At 56.1% G+C, this 23,715-nt stretch overlaps 2 protein-coding genes across 10 annotated transcripts; one reads left to right on the top strand and one right to left on the bottom strand.

Moving 5' to 3' along the window:
• Positions 1–6,867: 6,867 nt before the first annotated feature.
• FRS3 (fibroblast growth factor receptor substrate 3) lies at positions 6,868–22,742 on the bottom strand. Of its 5 annotated transcripts, XM_019457103.2 has the most exons (8): positions 16,531–16,717; positions 14,999–15,019; positions 14,762–14,905; positions 13,384–13,472; positions 12,114–12,300; positions 9,476–9,637; positions 8,458–8,615; positions 6,868–8,181 (listed from the first exon to the last, which is right to left on the bottom strand). In XM_019457103.2, exons 4-8 carry the CDS (start codon positions 13,447–13,449, stop codon positions 7,267–7,269), a joined length of 1,488 nt encoding a protein of 495 aa, XP_019312648.1. In that variant the 5' UTR covers positions 13,450–13,472; positions 14,762–14,905; positions 14,999–15,019; positions 16,531–16,717; the 3' UTR covers positions 6,868–7,266. The 5 variants fall into 5 exon arrangements, with proteins under 5 accessions (XP_019312648.1, XP_053760994.1, XP_019312647.1 ...); XM_053905019.1 differs by lacking the exons at positions 14,999–15,019; positions 16,531–16,717 and adding an exon at positions 22,724–22,742; XM_019457102.2 differs by lacking the exon at positions 14,999–15,019.
• On the top strand, positions 15,810–23,406 carry PRICKLE4 (prickle planar cell polarity protein 4). Of its 5 annotated transcripts, none has more exons than XM_053905023.1 (7): positions 15,810–16,275; positions 19,604–19,747; positions 20,272–20,379; positions 20,980–21,225; positions 21,507–21,710; positions 22,334–22,523; positions 23,031–23,406. In XM_053905023.1, exons 2-7 carry the CDS (start codon positions 19,616–19,618, stop codon positions 23,387–23,389), a joined length of 1,239 nt encoding a protein of 412 aa, XP_053760998.1. In that variant the 5' UTR covers positions 15,810–16,275; positions 19,604–19,615; the 3' UTR covers positions 23,390–23,406. The 5 variants fall into 5 exon arrangements, with proteins under 5 accessions (XP_053760998.1, XP_053760999.1, XP_053760996.1 ...); XM_053905024.1 differs by lacking the exon at positions 15,810–16,275 and adding an exon at positions 16,827–16,910 and having other exon boundaries at positions 21,600–21,710; XM_053905021.1 differs by lacking the exon at positions 15,810–16,275 and adding an exon at positions 16,827–16,910.
• The last annotated feature ends 309 nt before the right edge of the window (positions 23,407–23,715 follow it).

The raw sequence follows: 23,715 nt of genomic DNA, 5'->3' as shown, positions 1-23,715 counted from the left end.
GTTTAGGAACCCATGCTCCTGTGCCCCTGTCCTCCTGAGACCCTGCGGGGAGGGAGCAGTGGGGAGCTGAGCAGGTAAGACAGGCTTCAAGGAGGGGTTGTTTGGACCCTGCTAGACTTAGCCACACATGGGTCTCCTTGCGTGAGTGAGAGGAGAGTGCTTGGGTTTGGGGATTAGGTGGCAGGGAATGGGGGAGTCGTATGTCACAGGCTTGGGCATATCAAAAGCGAGGGAATCTTTTTTTTTTTTTTTTTTTAATTTTTAAATGTTTATTTTTGAGAGAGACAGAGAGAGCATGCACGCATGGGAATGGCAGAGAGAGGAGACTGAGGATCCGAAACAGGATCCATGCTGTCAGCACAGAGCCCCATGTGGGGCTCGAACTCACGGAACCACAAAATCATGACCTGAGCCAAAGTGGAACGCTCAACCGACTGAGTCACCCAGGTGCCCCGAAAGGCCAGGGAATCTAATCAGAGAATAAGGAATGAGAACTGGAGACCGTTCCAAAAGTTCCAAACCAAACACTGATAATGGATCCAGGAAGTTCCATGTCTGGAGCTGGGACTGTGGTCCCTGCCCAGATCCCGGTCAATCTAATTCAGCTTCTGGAGAGGCCGGTCTGTGAGTGACAGTGCACAGCCTGCTAGGGCTTTCCCTCTAGTCGGGGCTCCTTGTGTGGACCATCTGGGCAAGGCGGGGGTTGGGACCCAGGACAGGGAACTGGGGACAGGAAACCTCGGTAAGGACCTCCTTCAGCGGGTGTGGACACCTTTCCCCAACACTTTGACAGCTGGAGTCTTGGCTTCCCAGGACCACTACACGGGGAAACCAAGACCTGGAGCAGGAAGGGGGACCCAAAGCCCCAGGGATTCCTCATGCACTTCATGATGGGGGGAGAGGAAGGATCCAGAAGCCTTTGATACTCCCCAAAACTACTTCTATTGCTTTTTTGACTGACCATCCCCTTTTCCAGGTTCTGAGGAGGTCTGGTAAGGGTCTGGCTGAACTTCCCCTAAATCCTCCTCATTCTTCATGGTCTGCCTTCTTCAGCAAGCTTTCCTCCATCACTGGCTATTGCTGTGACACCCATAACAGAGCTAAGCTTGGCTCTATGCCAAGCACCCATTGAGGGATTTATGTGCGTTTTCCCACCTAACACACAACACTGTAAGTGTTATTAATTTCCCTTAATAGATGAGGACACAGGTTCAGAGAGGGAGAGTGATCTGCCCAAGCTCACGCAGCTATCAAATGGCAGAGGCACACATCCCACATACTCCTGTTTGCATGAGCTTCACTTCTCCCACTGCAAGATTTGGAGAGTCAGGGCTTTGTCAGGACTCAGCCCACACAACCCAGATTCCGAATCTTGGACCCACTGTGGCCAGTGTTTTGTTGAGAAATCAAGACCACTAGACTTATGTGATTGTGCATTGTGACCCCCCTCCCCACCCCCAACCCTGATATATCAATACATTGATACATTCCTCAGACCCCTTAGTCCCAGGGGGAATGGAGCTCAATAGGAAGGAGGCCAGAACCATCGTATTAGGCTAGAGAGGCAAAGAGCCTCAGAGAACACCTGGAAACTCTTTCCCACCCCTACCCAGCCCTATGCCCAATGCCCTCCGCTCCTCCATCCAGGCTCCCGTTTCCTTCTAAGCCCTTCCCAGATTTGGCTGCCCAACTCTCCCCAGCACCCAGGCCAAATTCCGGGTGCACTGCATTTCATTCCTTTCCCCCGAGAGTCACAGTCCCCAAGTACCCTTCTCCTTGCCCCCACACCATGTCCCGGCCACACTTCTTCTGGGGCCCTCTCTCCCAGAGGGGAACCGAGCCAGGGTAAAAAGGGCAGGTGGAGGGAGGCAACAGAATGAGACCTCCAAGGGACCATGCCTCCCTAGCTGAAGGGGCAGCCCACAGGGAGAAGAGATGGGGGAGGAAACACCCCCATCAATCAGTAGGCCCCCAGTGGGGTTAAGGGGCACCCCACACTGCTCATTAACTGTCATTATGTTAATGATCCCGTAAGAATGAGCCTAATGAAGGGCGCCTGGGTGGCTCAGTCGGTTAAGTGTCTGACTTCGGCTCAGGTCATGATCTCACAGTTTGTGAGCTTGAACCCCGTGTCGGGCTCTGTGCTGACAGCTTAGAGCCTGGAGCCTGTTTCCAATTCTGTGTCTCCCTCTCTCTCTGCTCCTCCCCTGCTCATGCTCTGTCTCTCTCTCTCCTTCAAAAAAAAAATAATAATAATAATAATAATAAAAAGAATGAGCCTAATGGCAACCTCCACCTGCAGCATGAGCCAATACTCTCACACGCCTGACCTCCCCAGCCCCTCTCCATAGGCCTCCACAGGGCTGTCGGTTAGCAATGTCCATCTCTGGAGAAACTGGGCCCAGAGAGGCCAAGGGAGGGGTTCACCCACTGAACAAGGCAAGTGGCAGTCAAGCTTCTGGAAGAGTTAGGCTGAGGGCCCCAAGTGCCGCAGCAAAACTCATGATCCATGGCCCACGGAGAAGCCCTTCCCAGACCCTTCTTTCCGATGCTCCCAATCCTCATCTCTGGTCTCCTGTCATTTCCACGTTCATGGCAAGAACCAGTGCCTCTAAACTCCAGGACAGACCCAACTACCAATAAGAAATGTCACCTGAATGCATGGACGGTTTGGACTTTGAAGTAACAAGCCAAAGACTCTAATATAAGATGGCGGTTGAGGGCGAGGAGCACTGTAGGTGCTCACATGGAAAGACCTGATGGTTTCAGACCACATCTGTGGTCTCAAGAGGCAGAAGGGCCAGTAAAAGGAGCGCTAACGTGGGTCGCATTCACAGAAGTATAATGTCTAGAACAAGGAAGGTGTTGAGTCAAGGGGAAGGGGAGGGCCAAGCCTGGGTAATGCGCTCAGTTCTGGGCTGAACTAGATCACAGAGCGGTGAACAGAGGGGTGGATACGTCTCTGGTTATGCCAGAAAGAACCACGTCCTGGTGAAAACATCTGTCATTTACTGAGCACTTATTATGGGGCAGCCACCGTGGTTCATGCTGGGCAGACAATTCTCTTATTTGATCCTCACGGTTTCGGGAGGGAGGGACTGTTATTGTTTCTATGTCACAGGTGAGGAAACTGAAGCACAAAGGGGTCCAGCTGTGAGTAAGTGGTGACACCGAGTGCTGAAGTTCAGCACCCTTGGCAGAGAGACTAGATAGCCATGTGTGGATCCGTGAGGAGAATTAGGCCCCAGTGAGAGGCATTTAGGGACATCATAAGACTGACTGCGTGGAGGCCTTTAGAGATACCCATCTCCCCCTCCGGGGAAGCATGTGAGCAAAAACCTGATCGGCATCTCCAAGAGTCCTGTCTGAAGGATCCCTAAGAGTCTAATGGCTCTTAGCTCAGCTGAGCTATGAGATTCTATCCTGGACTCTGATTCTGCAAGTACAGAGCCCTTGGGGCCCCACACAGGCCCTCCGCCCCTGCTATAGCTCTCTCTTCGCTTCAGTCTCCTTTCTGGAGTCCCAGGGATCCCTCATTATAAACCCCCTCCCCCGGTGAGGATGACTCCCCTTTAAGGTGTTGGCCACAGAGCATCCCAGAGCTCAGAGGATCCCTGGCCTAATTAAAGCAAGCCTTCTGCGAAGCTGAGATGTGTGTCAGGAGAGGGCAGAGGGTTCCCAAATGCCCATCTCCAGAGCGGGAGTCATTCCAAGGCATTGAAGTTGAGTAAAGGGGGCAGACCGTGGCCATCAACAGACAAATGGATACGGAAAATGTGGTGTATACACACACACACACACACACACACACACACACACACCCCGGAATATTACACAGCCATGAAAAGGATCCAATCATGCCATTTGTGACAACGTGGATGGACCTAAAGGGGTATAATGCCAAGTGAAATCAGTCAGACTAAGAAAGACAAATACCGTATGATTTCACTCGTTAAGTGGAACCTAAGAAAAGATGAAGAAGCAAAAAGTGGAATCAGAGTTACGAATACAGAGAACAAATCGATGGTTGCCAGAGGGGAGGGGTGGGGGGTTGGGCAGGTGGGAGAATGGAAAGACACACGTCTGGCATGCAGCCCCAGCTCAAGCCACTAATTACCTTCATGGCCTGAAGCAAGTCCCTTTGCCTCTTGGCCTGTTTCCTCCTCTGCACAGTGGTGATAACGAGCCTGTCCGGCGAGCCTGAAGAGATAAATGGTCTATAGGGGCCTATGGAAAGCCGACTGTGTTTATACCATTAGACAGCGCTGTTATTACCCAGGGGTGGGCTTGGGGAGGGCCCCTCCTGGTCTGACCTGAAATGTCACTCCTGGACAGGATGCTGGCTCCAGTCCTTTCCTCAGGGCAGCCCAGGGGGTGGGTAGGGCCTGTTTCTAAAGAAGAGAACTGAGCACTCAGCAAACATTCACTGATGTTGGTGATGATCTCTGAAATGATTCCATCAGGACGCCACGCCCCGCCATCAGCAGGGCGCACGCTCCGACACGGGAGCAGTGGTCGGCCTCCCGGGCCTCACTCCCACCCTCCGCTTTCCGCCTGGAAAGCTGTCCACTCACACCCCACCCACCCGCCAGAGGAAAATTCCTGCGGCTGATCTCGTGGGTCAGAGGCAATGACCTGGGGAGGGGAGCAGGAAGGCTGGCAGCCACCATGGGCCGGGAACCAATTCCTGGGCTGAGTCTTCTGGACCCCCAGGCTCCACAAATACGCACGCTGGAGGCTATTTTGACTTAATCTGGGGTGACCCCAGAGAAGGAAGCTAACTGTCCCTTGCCCTGTTCGGCACAGGAGCAGCAGTAGCCCTGAGGTCTCGGGGACTGAAGAACTGTGACTTCCAGTAGATTTTCCCTCTGGAGCAGCTGGGTTATTAACACAGCTGGCCCCGCTCTGTCTACTTTCCAAACTGGTGTCGTGGTCATCATCTCATTGGCCACTTCTCACAACTAGCTCTGTGTTTTCCAGGTACAAAAACTGAGACCCACCGGGGGCAACCAGTTGCTCAAGAGAGCAGAGATAATAGGGGCCACTGGGTGGTTCAGTCCGTTTAAGCATCTGACTTCGGCTCGGGCCACGATCTCACGGTTTGTGGGTTGGAGCCCCGCGTCGGGCTCGGTGCTGACAGCTCAGAGCCTGGAGCCTGCTTCGGATTCTGTGTCTCCCTCGCTCTCTGCCCCTCCCCCGCTTGCAGTCTGTCTCTCTCTAAAACATTAAAAATAATAATGAATAATAAGATAAAAAAGAGAGCAGAGATAACAGCCAAGTCAGAACCAGAACCCGGTCTCTTGACTCAAGCATGGCTCCCCCACAACGGTGGGGCCTGAACGGACCCATGAGTCACTGGCATGGCCGGGCCCCTCATCCTGTCCTGGCACGGTGATACCTGCCCCCTATCTTGGCTCTCCTGTTGGGAGTGACCACCACTTCTGACTATGGGCACCAAAAGGAGGAGCAGGACCAGTGTAGGACACTGGAGAGGACATGGAGAAAGCAGGATGGAGCCCCCGGGGGGGGCGGGGGGGGGGGGGGCTGCGGAAAGGATGCCATCCCGTAGTGCACTGTGGAAACAGCACAACAAACTTGGCCTCAGCAGTCCTCCCTCTGGCCCAGAGATCAGAAGAAGGTAGAGGGAAGGGTCTGGGGTCAGCTCTGGGGTAGCACCAGCTGTACCCCTGGACCCTGCCGGGCCCCAGGCGAAGGGACTCTCTCACATCCTGTTGTGGCCAGTTCTCCATTCGCCCATTGCACTGACAAGAGAGTGACATCCAAGGGCGGAGAAGTCTGGAAGATAATTCAATCCACACCCAGGGGAGAGGGCGGTCCCGGAAGTGAGGTCTGGACGGTGCCATTCTGGACGGCAGGAGGAGAGGGAACTGGGCAGGCCCTACCCTGGCCGGTCTCCTTGGTAAGGGGGATCGGTCTGCTCGCTCCACAGGGCAGGGAGCTGGGGCACAAGCAGTGACCAGAGACAAGAAGGCATGTCCCTAAGTCTTGGGCAAACCCTGCTCCCACTCCTCCCCCAGGCCCTGAGTGGCTTATCGCAGACGCTGGATCTCCTTCAGATTAACCATTCAGGGGTCTGAGCTAGAAACGGAGCCTGGGAGGCCAGTGAGAGGAGGAGGAAGAGGCAGCCTCGGGACAAGGAAGCTCCTGCAGCACTGAACCAGGCAGGGGCTTGTGCAGACCCCGGGCTCCAGGCAGGTGCTCAGATGTGGTAGCTCTGCCAGGGCCCCACCCCTGTGGTAGGGTAGAAGCACCTCAAAGAGTCCATTCCTGGGGAGCAGCTCTCTGGGAAGTACGATTAGTTACACATGACAACTGCTTTTCACATTTGCTATTTCTGGGCTTTTAGTAAAGTCCTGTTTAAAGGCTCTAGCCTTGATCTAACCATGCTGCGGGTGCCAAGGGGGATCCAGGGTCCACCTCTGGGCCAAGGTGTTAAGAGGAGAGCAGTACTCCCCTGGGACTTGCCTGGTGGCAGAAGGGACTTCGGTGAGGGGTCCTAGACCTGGTGTAGCCCCATCCCCACGAAATTCTCTCCCCCGCCCCTGCCAACTTGGAAGGGTCAGGGTGTTCCCATTAGGGCAGTTTTCCTTCCAGATCCCCTTTGTGCATCCAGGACTCCAGCTGTCCTGTCGCTTTCCTTTGCCAGCACGTCCGTCCCTGGCAACTTTAGGCTCTGGGCCAGGGCTTCTCAGAGGGGAGAAAGAAACGGTCACAGCCGTGTCATAAAAACCCTACCCACCCCCAAATTGCCCAGAATGAAGCCCCTCCCTCTGTAGGGCCTCCCCTGCTGCCACCTAGAACCGTGCCAGAAGAGATTCCCTAAGAATGCGACATCATTCACCAAGCCAGAATTTAAAAATAATTATATTAATAATAAATATGTTAAATTACATTTAAAACAATAAATAGAAAAATAAACTGATAAATAAAATCAACAGGTACAAAATGTTTCCAAATTTCAACTAAAGAAAACACACAGACGACAGACAAGACAAATGGACATAACGGGAGGGCACTAAATGCATCACAGGAACCCTTCACAGTTTTCGTCACAGCTCCCTCCTCGCCTGGTCACCCTTCTTCTCCCCAACTTGGAGACCAGGAGACTCAGTGGCTGATATCTTTGGGGACCCCAGCCAGCGCAGGGAAGCATCTGGTTCCACCTCAATGCCCTTCTGCAAAGCAACCTTGAACCCCGGGGTTCAGGGGACAGGAGCGTGAGGCGGAGCGTGAGGAAGGAAGTCCCTACAGAGGCAAGTCGGTGCTGTTGTGCCGGGTTTTCCTGGCAGTGCCATCGTCTCGGGGCAGCGCCCTCTGCAGGTTGGACATGGCCACGGTCTTTTTGAGGTCAATCACGGCGTAGGAGTCTGAGCTGCGGGCAGGGTGGGTGGTGGGCACAGGGGCTCGGGGGACCGAGGGGTTCTGGGGCCCCTTGGGGCGGTCTCCACCCCAGCCTTTCAGCTCCACCTGGATGTAGTTGAGCTGCCTGGGGGGTTCAGGGCCCGGCCGGCGGAAATCGAAGTTGAAGACCCTCGGGGAGCCTCGGCGGCGGGTCAGCGGCACAGGGAAGCTGCCATGGCTACGGAGGGCAGCCCGGGTGCTGGTGGGCTTCTGCAGCGGGGTCTCATCCTCCTCGCCATCAGGGAAGCCATTGGAGGAGGGAGTGAGCCCGTCCCTGGAGTCTCCGTCATCCCCAGCCTCCTCCCCCAGCTGCTGGGCGTGGCTCTCCCACACAGGGGGCAGGGAGGGCAGGTTCTCATAGTGCAGCAGGGCCGCCCGGCGGTGGGCAAGGCCATTCCAGCCTGGCTCCTCCGTGCTCAGTCTCCAGCCAGCCCCTGGCCGCAGCCCCGCACTGACGTTCTCATAGGTGCACTTGGGCTGGGCAGTGCACTCGGAAGGGCCCTCGTTGTTGTTGTTGTGGGGCGGGGGGTCATGCAGGCTGGGGCAGAGGCCCTGGCACTTCATCATGTGCCGCCGAGCAGGGGTTGGGCCCAAAACAAACTTCACCTGGCCCGGCTGCAGGAACACCTGGGGGTCCCGTGGGTCAGGGCCCCGGGCCTGTGGGGGGAAGGGCACCTGGCCCTCAGGCAGGGGCTGCAGGCAATGCCGGTTCCTGCGGTGGTCATCCTCACCGGCTGGCGTGTTGACATAGGTGTGGGACTGGGGGAAAGAGTCCAAGGGAAGCAGGTAGGCCCGAGGGCAGGGAAGGAGGAGAGAACAGAAGGGACCGGATAAGAGAGGCATAGGGGAAAAGCGCTGGAGTTTCTCCCTCTTCCTTGTCCTCCACACCTCCCAGGGAAGCTGCATCCCTTTCTGGGACAGTAAGGGACCCTATCAACGTTCCTCCCCTCCCGTGATCCTTACGAGGCGCCCTGTTTCCCGGTCCCCCATCCCCACCCAGACCGACGGGGAGGAGCAGGGCAGCTGCTTGCTCACCTGCTCATCAGGGGCAATGAGGGCATGAGTGGACTCTTCCCCAAGCGAGGGGTGTCGCAGGCTGCTCGTTGAGGGGCGCCGGGGTGCTGAGAATCTCGGGCCCTCCCCTGGGCAGCCAAGGAAGCCATTGGAGAAGCTGGAGACAGTGTAGCCTAGAGCTGGGCACACAGGAGACAAGCCCGGGTCAGCAGTGGTGGGGGGGGGAGGTACTTCAACCACCTGCCAACCACCTGCCACTGCATGTGTGGTGTCCTGGGAGTCCTCCAACTGGAGGGGAGATGCTCCCAGGGCCCCCAGATGGTTAGCTCTACTGAACCAGCAGCCCCTGCTATCTTTCACCTCTCAGTGGTTCAAACCCTGCCCCTTCCCTCAAAGCTCAGTGTGAGCCCCGTTTCCCCCATTACAGCCTTATCTGAAACACTTGTCATCATTGTCCCTTCATCTCATTCTAGCTCTGCCAGTGAGCTTCAGGGAAGCTCCCAGACATCAGGGGCCGCGTTTCTATTTCTTCTGCGCACCGCCCCCCACCCCCCGCCCCCGCCCTGCACCGTCCCCGGCTCCCTACCATGGGCCAGTTCATGGAGAGCAGAATATGCAGCAGGGGCTCAGTGTGGACTCAGTGAATAAATAAGTAGAAGCTGAGGGAACCTCTCCAGAAATCAGTCATGGGCAAAGATGCCTGAACCAAGCCGGGTATGACCCAGTAGACGGAAGGAAGCAAAATAGCTCCAGACTGCTGTTTCCATGGAAACCCAACGTCTCCCCGTCTGCTTCCCAGACCATCAGTCAATACAAGGCCCAGGACTCCCCAGCGTCAGCATGAGTCACCTGACTGGCCCAGACGGGGACTTGTTCATCCCCAAGAGTCATCTGATGGTGGGCAACTGTCCTGGAAGCATGGATCGCCCAGACATCCCACCTGCCTGCCTGACTCGTGCCTCCAAGACCGGCACTGCCTGGGCCTGTGCTTGTGCGTACAGATGTGGAGGCTGAGGTGCCAAGGACGGGGTCTCCTCACCATTGGGAGGCTGGGGGGCCCGAGGGAGGTCGAGCTCAGTCGGGTGGCTGTTGCGGGTGATGATGACTGGCTCTTCCATCACATTGATGCTATTGCACTGCATCAGATCCTGAAGCAGGTTGAAGATCTCCTCGGCCCGGGAGCACTTGAACGCGAATATCCCTGAAGAAGGAGAGGAAGAAGTGAGGCCCCTCTGACCGTGTACCAGTAGGAAAGGACCAGAGAGGTTGAACGGACACACAAAGCTCAGGAAAATGTCCCTGAACGCCAGTCCCAGGCCTGCAGGGGACGGGAAGTGCCCTCCTCATCCTGAGCACACTCTAAAATCCAAGAGTTCCGGGAGGAGTTGGGCCCCAGGCCCCTTCCTGTCCCCCCCCCCCCCCACTATCCATTACCACTGTCTAGAGATCTAATACCTCACCTATACTCGGTGAACACAGTTACCTATACCTATACCTTGTGAACACGGTTAAATCGTGTTCACAAGGATGTGTGTGAACACGGGTGAGGGGAAGAGAAGTAAACACCAAAGCAGAAAAGGATGGCAGCTGCCCCTTATCCATGGCTTTGCTTTCTGCGGTTTCCGTCACCCGCAGTCAACCAGGGTCCAGAGGCACATGAGCCTCCTTCTGACAGACTGTCAGAATGTCAGTAGCAGCCTCACACTAGGTCACAGCGCCTGCATCACTCCCCTCACCTCCTCCCACCTCGCGGGCATGTTATCATCTCGCCTCGTCACAAGGGTGAGCGCGCTACCGTAAGGCATGTTGAGAGAGACCACGCTCACCTAGCTCTTCCTACGGTACGTTGTTATAACTGCTTTGCCTTATTACTAGTAACAGTTGTTCATCTCTTACTGCGCCTCATTTATACATGAGACCTTATCACGGGCACGTATGTATAAGGGAATGCATGGTGAATACAGGGTTCAGTACTATCTGCGATTTCAAGCACGCACTGGGGCTGTGCCCTGCAGATAAGGGGTAAGAGGCTGGACTGTGTTAGATGACACTTCACATGCTGCCCCTGTCTCCCTCTGCCTATCACTCCCCAGAAAAAGGAGCTCTACCCAGGGCACCAAGCCTCGGCTCCAGTCCAACCACCTCCAAGCTCCACGAGGGCAGGAGAGCTGTCCTGTTCGTTGCCTGTTCCCTGGGTACTTAGCCACTGCCTAGCCAGAGAGGGAATGTCTACTCTGGATGGGCCCTTGGCCTCATGGAACTTAATCTCTGGTGCTGGAAGGAAGGAAGGACGAGCAGACTCGCTCTAGGACACACATGGCAAGGCCATCTTGTGTCTCCTCAATGCAGCTGTCCTGACGGCCCCTCAGATTCCAGTGCATCAGCTCACAGTCCCAGGGACGGCAGGCCTGGGCTGAGTACCCGTGACTCAAGGGCTCCAAAGATGTCCCTGGGGTGCTGGGCCAGCCTGGAATTCTACACACCCCATCCTGGCAACAGCAGGGTCCAGGGCTCAGGGGAGGCTACTTGGGGTGTGTGTGAGCACCACAACCAGGCTGGGGTATGGGACAACTGAGGTTTGTAGGGATGGGACGGACAGCAAGGGGAGGGGGGTGGGGAAGGAAAAGGACCTTTCTGGCAAGACATGTTAGGGGCTACAAAAGGCTGGGAAAGCCTGGAGTTTTAGGAGAACCCGGTGTGGGGGCCTAGAACGACCCCTCTGGGATCCCAACTGCTGCTTAAATACCACGAGGAGGAGAAGCCCCTTCCTGTCCTCTCTCTGTTCAGCCAGTGTTTAACATCCTCTACCTCAGACGCCCAAAGGGTAAGATGTGTAGAGGGGAAGGCTCGCAGCCAGCAGGACGTCAGAGGCTCACTGCTGTGATGGTGGCCTCATCAGACAAGCTCGTTCGTCGCAACCCTGCTGTCACAACCCCAACTGCATCCAACACAAGCCCGTACTAGGTTCTTTCTGCAGAGCTCAGGCCCGGGTCCTACAAGATAAGCCGAGACCATGCTACTCCTTCAAAGAGCCAGGGCGGGCTCTAGCCTTGACTTCATGGAATGATCACTACTCTCTGACCCCTGGCTGCAGGCAGAAAGGGGAGGAAGGGAGAACACATCATACTCCGCTGCCCACAGGTGACAGGAGACAAGGATGAACTTCTCCAGGGTTACTCTGTATATCAGAGACACAAGAGTCTGGCCTCCCCAAGCCTAGCATTCGCAAGCCACGCAGGCCCAAGGTAATCAGAGCCTCTAGCCTGACCCTGACCCTGACCCTTCACTGTTCATGGCTCCAGGGTATAGGACTTGGGGGCCCACAAGAAAGTCTGTTCCTGTGTAGAGGACAAGGGTCCCTCGAAACTGGAGTCACAGAGGGAAAAGAACTTGCTTGCTCTCCCAGGCAGGCTCTGGTCTCGGGAGCACTGGCTCTTTCTCATGGGCTGTGCAACAAATGCCCCCACAGAAGGTCCCAGGCTGGGGCCGCAGTGACCAAAGAGAAGGAGCACCGGCCTGGGAGTCCACTTAGTTCCATATTAACATGCTGTGTGCTCTTGGCCATCAACCTTCCCTTCTCTGGGCAACACCTGCCAAGCCAACAGGCTTCCCCATGGTCCCCTGAGTTATGACCTCCGGCCCCAGCCCCTCGCCCCTATCCCAGGGGCGGTACTCACCCTGGCCCGTCTGACACCGGCGGCCACTCTCAAAGGAGAAGAGGTTGGAGTCATAGCCATAACGCCGCAGGCAGAGGTAGGGCCAGCGGACGGCCTCGCGCCGATGCAGGTGCAGCACCAGCTCGCTCTGTGTTAGCTCCATGATTCCGGAGCCCAGCTCCACCCCCTCGTCATCCACATTCGTCACCTGAGGGGCAGGGAACAGAAGGGTCATTGAGTGAGCCCATCAAGTATATAGGGGTCCCAGAGCCATTGGGAGGCAGGCCAATGCAGGGCTAGGGCTGGGGGGTCAGGGGGCTCGCCTGCTTCTACCAGACTCCCCGGAGATGCCAAATGATCGCTGGGAGACTAAGCGGATGAAGCAGTGCCAAGGACCCACAGCAGCTCTCTAGGCCTCTGCTTTGTCATCTGGGCAGTGAGGCAGGGGTGGTTAGCTGACCTCCAAGGTCAGATGGTTTGACGGCCAAGGTTAGATAACCTCGGATGGTCCACCGCTGTATCCAAGGACCAGATGCTAATGGAGGAAGGGGTTCGATTATAAGTTCAAAATCTTAAGACCCCGGGGGGGAGAGTCAAGCCCAGGACAGAACACAGACCTTCTCCACCCCCTCCCCAACTCCAGGCCCTTGCTAAGGGCTCCCTCTTCTGGTGAGCAGGAGAAACCTGTGCCTCACAAGCTGAGTGCGGGGAGGGGGCTCCCCCTACAGGGAGGTGAGAGGTGGCAGGTGGCCAGGGGTGCACAGGTCCACTGGGCCCGGCCTTACCTTCCCAAAGTGAACAGCAAACACTAATATTGGGCTTCCAGGTGTTATGCACTGCTTTAAATACTTTATGTATATTAACCCATTAATAGAGACTTTTGTTGTTTTCTCCAAAAAAACCACCATACGTGTATGTGTGTGTACACATTTATATAAACACATGTACACACATATACATACATACATATATGCATATATACACACATACATACGTATATATGTAAAGCTACAAATATAAACTGGCAGGAATGAATGTTCTAAAAGCATGATTTTTCATCACAGTATTTCTTCATTCTTTGTGGTTAGTAATGGCGTAGGAGAACCACAGCACTGGCAGCAGCCTGGGCCCCGCTCCCCAGGCCACTTCAGCAGCTCTGAGACATCTTAGTGAGCCACAACCTCAGCCTGTCCCTTCACCTTCTCTAGGGAGGCAGAGGCAACTCAACAGGTTGGCCCGAGCCCAGGAGGCCATGCTGGGAGAGCTCAGGAGAGGAGGGGGCGGTGGGTACCTTGAACTTGGTAGGGTGGTTGTCTGGGACGCTGTCTCTGTTCAGGCAGCTGCAGCAGCTCCCCATGGTGTCAGAGCAGCCAGTCCGCCCTAGGGAAAAACATAAGGGATAAGGTCATCGAGGTCAGCTCCAAAAAGCCTCACTCTGGGGACTCTGGCAGAACGACCTCGTTGTGATCACCTACTCTTGGGCACAGTGGGACACTGTCCCTCCTCGAAGAAATTCACATTCTCGGGACGCCTGGGTAGCTCAGTTGGTTGGGCGTCCGACTTCAGCTCAGGTCATGATCTCACAGTTTGTGAGTTCGGGCCCCACGTCGGGCTCTGTGCGGCCAGCTCAGAGCCTGCAGCCTGCTTCAGATTCTGTGTCTCTCTTTCTCTGTCCCTCCCCCACTCACACTCTGTCTCTCTGTCTCTGTCTCTCTCTCTCTTTCTCTCTCAAAAATAAATAAACATTGGAAAAAAAACTTTTTTTAAGAAATTCACACTCTCAATCCAGGGCCAGGCATGCACTGGATAAACATTAATTCAAGTGAGGATGTGTTAAAGATTAATTATGACAGAGGGATGGAAGAGAGCTTCTCAGAGGTACCATTTGACCGTGACCTTGAGAAGTGAGTAGGATTTTGACAGATGTAATGAAAGCGAAGGGAAGCCTGGGCTGCAGGAAAAGAAGGGAATGGATACAAGCAGGGAACCAGAAGAAGTGATTTGCTTCAGGGGGAGGTGGGTGCTAGTTTGGGGCCCCCATTCAGATTTAGCAAACAAATTGTAACTGGGCAGTCCCCGACACTTTAGCCTGGACCTTTCTTTTTTTTTTTTTTGGTCTTCTTTTCCACCTCACCCTTCCCACATCTCCCAAATTCTCTTTTTTTCCCTCACTACCATCCCAACACCTACTTCAAATTTATCTTTTTGATGTTCTCTTCCATGAGGTATTACATTATGGCCAAAAGATACAGTAAGAAGACTGAACTTAAAACAGGGCACAATTTTTATAACCTCGATTAGCTATTTCTTCATGGAAAAAATAAATGCTGGGTTTTCTCTCCTTCATCTAAAGGGGAGACCAGAGGACTTACTATCTGGCTTTTCCCTCCAGGATTATGGCACTTGGAGTATATGTCACAATGGTTGGGCCTCTGTCTAGAATGGAGAGGACACCACCAAGCTTGAAAGACCTATGGGAGCAAGCAAATGCACAGAACGATCCCAACCAGAATGGGTTGCAACTCGATACAAGAAATGAACCTGTAGGATTAGATATCCTTCTAGAACTCCCACTGAACGTGTAGAGCCTTGAACAGTCCTGACCTATATCCCCCATTCCTCCCAACTTGGAAAACTCCAGAAAAGTGGCTCCTATAAACAGCTCTCACCTCACCCAGGCCATTGGGGAGCTGACCATGGGAGGGGCATGGGGAAGGACCCCCACTTTATTCCCCCTGTTCTTGGTGGGGCGTCATGGCAGGTAGTCTGCAGAGAAGTCACCTGGATCCCTCTGGGACACACCTGGGGCTCACCTAGCACAGGAGACAGAGACCACAGGTTAGTGGAAACCTTTCATCCTCGCCCCCAATTGTTAATGAAACTCACTTGCTGTCAGTCCATCCCACCTGGATTATCTGTTCCAGGTCCTAAGGGGACAGAAACACAAAGAAGAAAGTGAGATCAAGGGCAAAGGGGCCACCAATTCCAAGCCCCACAGGCGCTGAGAGGGAGTGATTCCCACAGCAGCAATGAGTTTGAGTTTGAGGCAACCTTTTAAATTACCTCTAGACCCCGACCCCATCTGAATCCTGTTACAACCAACACCAAAACCACCACTTTACCTTTGTGGGGAACTTTACAGAGAGCTTTCTCAAAAGGACACTATGATGTATGGGAAAGAACGCTGGCTTAAGATTCAGAAAACCAACCTTCTAGTCTGTTTTGTTGCCATTAAGCATCTGGGAGACTCTGGCAAGTCGACCTCCCACCTCCCACCTCCCACCTCAAGGCCTTAGTTTTCAAGGGAAACATCTGTAACCTGCAGAGTTTCTCGCTGAAATAACTTCTAGAAGTGCATAGGAAAAACGTCACTAAAATGGACATTTGCCTCTTCCAGAACAAGCTCCCTCAATCTCACATTTGGAAACCTGATAGATTTTCTGTTCTCCAAGTTCTGAAAGCCTTAAAATTTTTAACATATATGCTAACAATAAATCAAAATTTCAGAGATCGGAGCCCCAGGTGGACAAGTTGACAAGCCAGGACCTTGGAGATCCTTGAAATCCCACCCTCCTGCTTTCCAGAAGCAGTATGTTTTCCCAGGGCCCCTTGGGCTCTGCTTCCTCAGACAACTTCCCAGATAAAAGGACCCCCACCCCCTGGTCTGGCTTATTCTCTGGAAGAAGGAAGCAGGCTCAGGGAGATGTACACAGCCTAAAGACCGGCAGCTGGGAAAATACCGAGGCTTGAGCCATCAAAAAGGAGTCTGAGGGTGAAACCAAGAACTACAGGGTGCAAGATGGGGGAGGGTGTTGCATCTTTTTCTGTCCCCTTCATTTGTCTTTAAGGTATCAGGACATATCATGACACTTCACTGAAGGGGGTTACGTTGGCTGAGACAGGAAGAGGGGGCTCAGGTCTGGGATACGTATGGATTGGAGATGCGGAGTGTCAGGGATTATGGGGACTCAAAATATGTAAGAGGGCTCAGAGAAACGTGGGCAAGTTTTTTTGCATTTGAGCATGGTGCAAGGAGAATGGGGCGTATGCAGGATCAGAGGAGCCACAGAGCTCTGGAAGCATTCGGGGGCATCCCGGAGAATGGTGGCTCTGCGGGCGTAACAGAATTCGCAAGAGTGAGGGGGTTCTGAGGGCTCCAGGACTAGCGAAGGTGTGTCCGGAGGTGAGTGGGGGTGGGGTGGTTCTGGGGCGTGAGCGACAGATGTAGGTTGCGAGGTTGTCAGGGGAATTTCTACAGACACTGGGAAGCAATGGGGGAGGTCGGGGCCGCGCGCAGTCCCTGGATCCCCGCCCCCAGCCCCGGGATTCCACCGCCCGCCCGCCCTGGGCTTCCTCTGGAGGGAGCGGAGACTGCGGCGCGGCGCGGTGCGGCCTCGGTGGAACAGCCTCGTCCCCGCCCCGCCGCGCCCCGACTCACATCGCCCCGCGGCCCGGGCGGCGCCGGGCCCCGCTCCCGGGTCCCGCTGCAGCTGCCGCCGCCCGCCCGGAGCTAAGGCCTCCCTGCCCCGCCCCGCGGTCGCGGGGTCGGAGGTCACCGGCAGCACCAACGAGACGCTGCGGGCGGGCGGACCCGATCGGGGGCGACAGGCGCGCAGCCTAGAAGGTCCCTTTGGAGGACTTTGCAGTCAGGAGCAGGGAGCATGCGCACACGCCAGAGGGCGCTCCGGGCCAGCAGCAAAGCTAGCCCCGCGGGGGCAGGGCGGAACCTGGGCGGGGGCGGGGCAAGGGGCGGGGCTGAGGAGGGAAACAGAGGTGGAACCAGAGGTTTCCATTCCCGGGATCAGAAAAGGAACCCGGGTAGGGGAGAGACAAAAAAGATGGGGGGAAGGTCTGAAGGGTCGGAAGGGAGAAGCGCAAGGCGAAGGATCCCTAAAAGGGGCTGGGGACCGGGAAAGGCAACTGGGTGGGAGTGAGAACAGCCAGAGAGGGGCGGAGCTAGGAGACCCGAGGGGGGGGGGCGGGGACATGCTGGCTCCGAGAGACTTTGTGTTCCGGGAGCGACTGAGAGAAGACCCGGCAAAACGACGGCACCCTAGTGTCGGCCCAGTGCCCGCGGGGGCGCGGTGCCGGCGCTAAACACCTGGGAGTGGGGAGAGGGGCAGTGGAGCCTGCACAATTTCCACCCTGAGATTCCCCAAATGCTTTCCTTCTGGCTGCAGCACCAGGCCCCTCCCGAGCCACTGGCTCTACCAGTCCCCGAGGGGCGGGCAGGGACTGCGGGGGGCGGGGGGGGAGGAAGGGCTGCACTCCCGGGGTGGGCAGGGGCAGGCGCTGAGGCCTCGGGGTGGGGACTAGGTGGAGGCCCGACGACGGGGTCTGTCAAGAACGGCCCGGACACCGGCGCGCAGCGAGGGTGAGACCCCAGCAGAGTCCCATTCCTTCCCCTAAACTCCCAACAGCCAGACTGGGGACCCCAACTGACTCCTGGGGAAGTCCAAGAAAAAACTTTGGGGATCTATCGAGAAGACTCTTGGCGGGATCGGACACTTCTCCCTCCATTGTCCGCGGAAAACCTTCCCATCCTTTTACCTCCCCAGTCCCTAGGGGCCGCTCAGGCTCTGCCCTTGAGCCGGGTTGCACCTGCGCAGGGGCGGGAGAGGGGTTTCAGCCCTTATCCAAGGAGGGGATGAGAATTCTTGAAGGAATCCAGCATGTTAGTAAGACGGGGTCCAGTGCTGAGTGGAGGTGGGAGTATGGGAGGGTGAGGGGTGAAGGCTGATTTCTGAGTGTTGTTTCTGTGGGGGGCAATTTCATACTATAACCCGGAAAACAGGGTCCCAATCCACTCTGAGATCCCAGATGGCCCCTGTCCTGTTCGCACCCTCCCCCAAGGGCCTCTTGCTGCCTGGGGCAGGGACATTGGTGTTAGAGTTAGTGGCTACTCTTAGCCCTGAGTATGAACAGCCCATACTGGCTGTTTTCCACAGGAAACAGGACCAGAGGGACAGAACAGGAAGGAAGCAGATGGGTGTGGAAGCAGGGCTGGGTGGCGCAGGACTTCTGAAGGGGGCTGGGGGGTGCCTTGCAGAGCTGGGAAGCAATATAACTGTTATAGTCCAAATTTTGTTCCCAACCCCAAAGCTGGGTCTTATAAAGAGGACAGAGATTTGGTGAGGCCCTCCTGTGCCCAGCTGCAGTCAGAATCCATCCCAGGTCTCCAAAGCAGCCTCTTCCTAGAATATCCCTTAGTTTTCTAATGTGACCTTAGGTAGGTTAACCTCAGTTTGTTTCTTTGTTTCAACTGGAAAATGGGGTAACAGAAACTACCTGATAGGATTGTTATGAGGATGCATAATATTATGTAAAATGCTAATATAGTCCCTTGCACAGAGTAAACGTCATAGAAAAGTTGCTCTGGTTATTTTTCTTCGGGGGGTATTGTACATACCTGCCCAGAGCTCTGGCTTCATTCTCCCTGGTCTCATCTCTGTCTTACCCACTGGGCGATGAGCTCCTTGAGGGCATGGCCCATTCCTTTTCTACTTCAGTAGTCACCCCCACCCCTCAAGATACTGTGGTCCTGCTAGGTCTGGCCCAGAGGAGGGCTGAAGAGATGTATTTAGAATTATCCGATGAAACTGGAAATTGCTGCTCTAGGTAGAATCCACAAGCACAATATTTTCTTTTGTCCTCGGGCTTATAGACTAGATGAGGAACTGAGAGGGGCACAGGGCACAAAGAGAAACATTAGGTACTAAATCTCTCAGGGTGCGGAATGTACTTACTTCTGGAGCTCAGGGAAGGGAGAGCTTGTACGGAGTGGAGGGGCTGGGAAGGGGTTCCTGGTGAAGTGGTCCTTTTACCTGCCCTGAGCCTACAGCTGGAAAAGGAGGGCCTGTGTTGGGAGTGCGGAGGAAGCAGGCTCACTGGGGTGTTCAGTGCACTGTCAGGAAGGGTGGGAGTTGAGGCTGGGGAGGCGGGGCTCTCTAGAAAGGCAGAATACCCTCTCTTTCCACGATGGGCCTCCTCTTTCATATGTCTGGGTCTTGGGAGACCCCAGAGTTTGAGCTTTAGAAATTCTGGAGCCATGGGGCGCCTGGGTGGCTCAGTCGGTTAAGCGGCCGACTTCGGCTCAGGTCACAATCTTGCGGTCCGTGAGTTCGAGCCCCGCATCGGGCTCTGTGCTGACGGCTCAGAGCCTGGAGCCTGTTTCAGATTCTGTGTCTCCCTCTCTCTCTGACCCTTCCCCGTTCATGCTGTCTCTCCCTGTCTCAAAAATAAATAAACGTTAAAAAAAAATTAAAAAAAAAATTCTGGAGCCAGAAGGCCTGGCTTCCAAGATGTGGCTCTGCCACTTAGTAGCTGTGTGACCTCCGGCATTTATCCTCTCTGACCCTCAGTTTGGCCATCTGCAAAATGGGGTCAAGAAGACCACCCACCTCACTTGGTGATTGGGAGGACTGAAGGAGACAATGCCTACAAAGCACTTAGCACTGCCTGGCATGTTGTAAGGGCCTGATTAATGGGAAGTGTTCTTGTTTTCTGGGCAGACTTTGTCACCAATGTCAGTGCTGAACTCTGGCTGGCCCCACCGAGGGGAGAGCCTCACCCCTTGGGAGCCAGGTCCGCCAGCCGACTCAGACACTGACCCAGGCCACTTGCCCAAGGAGGATCCTGAGGAAACTTCTGAGCAGGTAGTAGGAGCCCTGCCCTTCCCTCTGGCCCCAACATGCTCTCCATCCTACAGACTGACCTCCTCCCCTTTCCACCACCTGGAAGAATGTTAGCCTTTCTGCCCAACCTCCTATGGCCCTCTTCTCTTTGCAAGAATAATCCCTGTCTCTACAGCCCCCTTGCGTCAGGATATAGGGGTCCACCACCTTCACATTCTTCACATGAATACATGTGAACTTCTTCACATGAATACACATTACTTCCTCTAGGGGGTCTGTGCTGTCCGGGCACACTCTAGGCTTTGGCCCTAAGGAGTAAAAGGGGTGACTTACAGCATAAGAAAGGATACCATCTGGGGGGGAGCGGGGCCTCCCCAACCTGCCTCCATCAGAGCACAAATGCAGGAGCGGACCACCTGTCCTTGTCTTGATCTTGAAGGAGGGGGTGCTTGGAAGTTGTTCCAGATTGGAGAAGGGGTGGCAGTGAGGAGAGGAGGCAAGAAGAAGGCAAACCCAACCACCCCTCTCCTGCCACATCTCCTCAGGACCCTGAAGTTCTGAGCTTGGGGCTTCCTGGCTTGGACACCAACTGGGCCCCCAACCAGCCTGGGCTTCGGATCCTCCTGCAGCAGCTGCCTCCACAGGACAGCGACGTGGGTCTCCCTCTCCCCAGCATCCCTCTTTCTCACCTCCCTCTCTTTATTTACTGTGGGTCCAGAAGCCAGAGGACACGGATCTAGGGCCTAGCTACGCTAGTAATTGAAGAAGCCACCCCGCTCCGGCCCCAGCCCGAGTTTCCAAGTCCACACGGTTGGGGGGGGGGGGGCGGGGAGGAGGGGAGATAGCATCCCCTCTGCTTACGATGCTTAGTTGAGGAGCAAATGAGAAAATGGACATGAACGACGTTTGAAACCGATAATGGAATGTACAAATGTAGAAAGTATGGTTAAGTATTTATTAAGGCCCTGTGTGCGCCCAGACTAAAGGCTTACAGTTCACTTGCGGAGGCAAGACAGGAGAATGTGGAATACATTGGAAAAACACAACAGAAAGCGATAGTGAGCTACAGCTCACTGGGGGGCAAGGATCTAAATATGTGGTGACAGGGGTCAGTGCTGTGGGCTGTCAGGACCTGAGTGGTGGCCATTCCTGGGGGAAAGTGAGACTGATGTAGACTTATTTCCAACTCTCTTCCCTCTTTCCCTCTCCTTCTCAATGCCCTTCTGTGCTGTTATCTTCTGCGCCTCCCGGAGGTTCTACAACCTTCCTCTGACCCAGCGGCTAAGCCTTCTCTCTCCAATCGAACTTCAGTCTTGCCTGCTGGGGGCTCTCCCACTCACAGTGGAGGCCTGTTTTTGCAGGAGCGCTACTGCCTGGCCCTTGGGGAGGATGAGCTGGCAGAGCTGCGGCTCTTCTGTGCTCAGAGGAGGCGGGAGGCCCTGGGACAGGGGGTGGCCCTCCTGGTACCTCCCGAGCTGCCAGAACACACCTGCGAGAAGGTATGTAGTGCCCCCCCCCATTCCCCTTTGCCCTCTCACTTCTGCAGAAGGGGCTAGCTCTAGGGACTCGGTTGGGAAAAGGGGGGTTGGGGATGGACAGCTTGGAAAACTTGAGGAAAAAGAGAAGCCAAGTTTAGGGGTTCTCCAGTGGCACCTGCAGTGGAGGTGGGCTTGCCAGGGGTCGGGGGAGAACAGTTCGGTGGGGGGTGGGATGGAAGCGCCAGGAGGGAAGCTAGGAGCATGATGCGGCCTCTGAGCAGCTGAGCATCCGCGCCCGGCAGTGCAGGGAGCAGCTGAGGCCAGGGGAGTCCGGAGTGTTCGCAGCCCGGGCAGGGGAGCAGCTCTACTGGCACCGGGCTTGCTTTGCCTGCCAGGCCTGCGGCCAGGCCCTGATAAACCTCATCTACTTCTACCACGACGGGAGTCTTTACTGCGGCCGCCATCACGCAGAGCTGCTGCGGCCGCGCTGCCCGGCTTGTGACCAGGTACAGCCCCCGAAGGCGGGGGGTGGGGGGGGTGGGGGGAGGGGGGGGAGGGAAGGGGGTACCTGGGGGAGAACTGGGAGGGTTGCCTAGGGTCCAACGTGGCAGGATGTAAGGGGACACCTCTTCCAGCACCCAGGAATGGAGAACTCAGAACCAGCCTGGGACTTCTGTGTTCCCTGTGTTCTCGCTTGAGCTTTGGGCATGGGGACTTGTCTTGTACCCTCCCCGACCGCAAGCAGAGTCCCCCAGGTTTTCGTGGACTAAGAATTTCTCCGGAGCAGGGAGTGTTGGACAGACGTTCATCTCAGCTTTCCTGGTGCCCAGTGCTGTGCCTGATCAGGCGAGGAACTGCCATACTGTCAGTATACGAGGCAGAGTGGAACCCTGGGTTGGGAGTCCAAGCGACCAGGGTCGCACTTCTTCAGGCTGTGCCACCTGCTAGCGGGATCCTGGCTAGGCCAATCAGCCCTCCCTGCATCCGAGAGTGCTGGAGTAGATCAGATGGGATGTCTGTAGACGACGTGCTTTAGCGTTAACTGGGTATAAGGCGTGGTTATCGGGTGAATGAATGAGCGAGTGGATGAATGAATGAATGAATGAACTGCTCTCCCTCCCTCTCCCAGCTGATCTTCTCCCGGCGCTGCACCGAGGCGGAGGGACGGCGCTGGCACGAGAACCACTTCTGCTGTCAGGACTGCGCGGGGCCCTTGGGCGGGGGACTTTATGCCCTGCCGGGGGGCGGCCCCTGCTGCCCCAGCTGTTTTGAGAGTCGCTATTCGGTTTCCGGCTCGAGCCGGGCCCAGACAGTGGAAGGTAGGGCGTCCCCCGGTAAGGGAGGAGAAAGTGCAGATCAAAGGGGAAGGGGGCAGCGGCTTGGGCTGGGCTGAGGAGGGGATTCTCCCGGACTGGGACCCTCGCCCCGGTCCCACGCCGTCCCGTCCCTCCAGCAGCGCCCCCGTCCCCCCCACTGCACCCCCCGCCCCGACCCGAGCCTCGGGGCCCGCAGCTCTCACCGCGCGTCCCTGGCCGGAGCGCTCCAAGGGCCTCCCGAACCCACCCCGCGCCACCGTTGGGGCTGCGGCGCGGGACTCACTCCCGGACTGGGGACGCGGTCGCCCTCTGGTGGGCGGCGGCGGGGAGGGGCGGGGCGGGGGAGCCCGGTAGAGAAGTCGTGTCCGCGGCGGCGGCGCGCACGGCTCAGGGGCGGGGCGGGGGGGCCGGGCCCCAACGGGGACTGGCTTCTTGGGCCCGCCCCTCTCTGATCCCGGAGCTGGAGAGTCGGGACTCTGAGATGGGCGTTTCTGACTCGGCCCGGAACAGGGGAGGAGGGTGTTGACAGAGTTGAAGAAAGGGACCGCACCCCGCTGGATGCCGCTACGGTCTCCCGAGCTGCCCTTCTCGCCTCTGCCCCCCGCTCCAGTCTGGAAACCCAGAGGGAGCTGCTTGGATCCAGTCCAAGACAGCAGCGTCGAACGGGGGACAAGGTGGAGGCACCCACAGGGCGGGAGCAGGGCCGCCTGGAGACACCCCTCGATGCCTGCCCCACCTGCTCCTCTTCTTCTGACTCGGAACCCGAAGGCTTTTTCTTAGGCCAGCGTCTTCCCGGGCCCTGGAAGACCCCCAGAAGCCTCCAAGCTGGGGACAGCGACACCTCCAGGAAGCACTGCACCATTTGCTAGTGTCGCAGCCCGGAGACGGGGGAGGGGGTGTGTGATCTGTGAGGTGGGAGAACGAGGCTCTCCTCCCCCTATAAAAATCCTAGACTGAACGCAGTCAAGGGCACGCCTGGGAGAGGCGGCGAGACCACAAACTTGGAGTGCTCCCTCTTAAGCCTGCGTATTCTATGACTTCTGATGGAGACTTTCTTGGGGAACCCCACCCCCCAAAGCTACGCATCGCCTGCTGAGCTAACCCCTATCCCCACCCCCGCAGGCTGGGACAGCCCCATCCTCATCATCTTCCTGAGCCAATGAAGTGACCATTCAGAGACCACGTGTGGCAGTGA

Source organism: Panthera pardus, unplaced genomic scaffold, assembly GCF_024362965.1.
Source record: "Panthera pardus isolate Hobbes unplaced genomic scaffold, ASM2436296v1 HiC_scaffold_17, whole genome shotgun sequence".
In the NCBI taxonomy this organism is placed as follows: Eukaryota; Metazoa; Chordata; class Mammalia; order Carnivora; family Felidae; genus Panthera; species Panthera pardus.
Note: the sequence above shows the minus strand (reverse complement) of the source record. Positions and strands in the feature narration are given on the sequence as shown.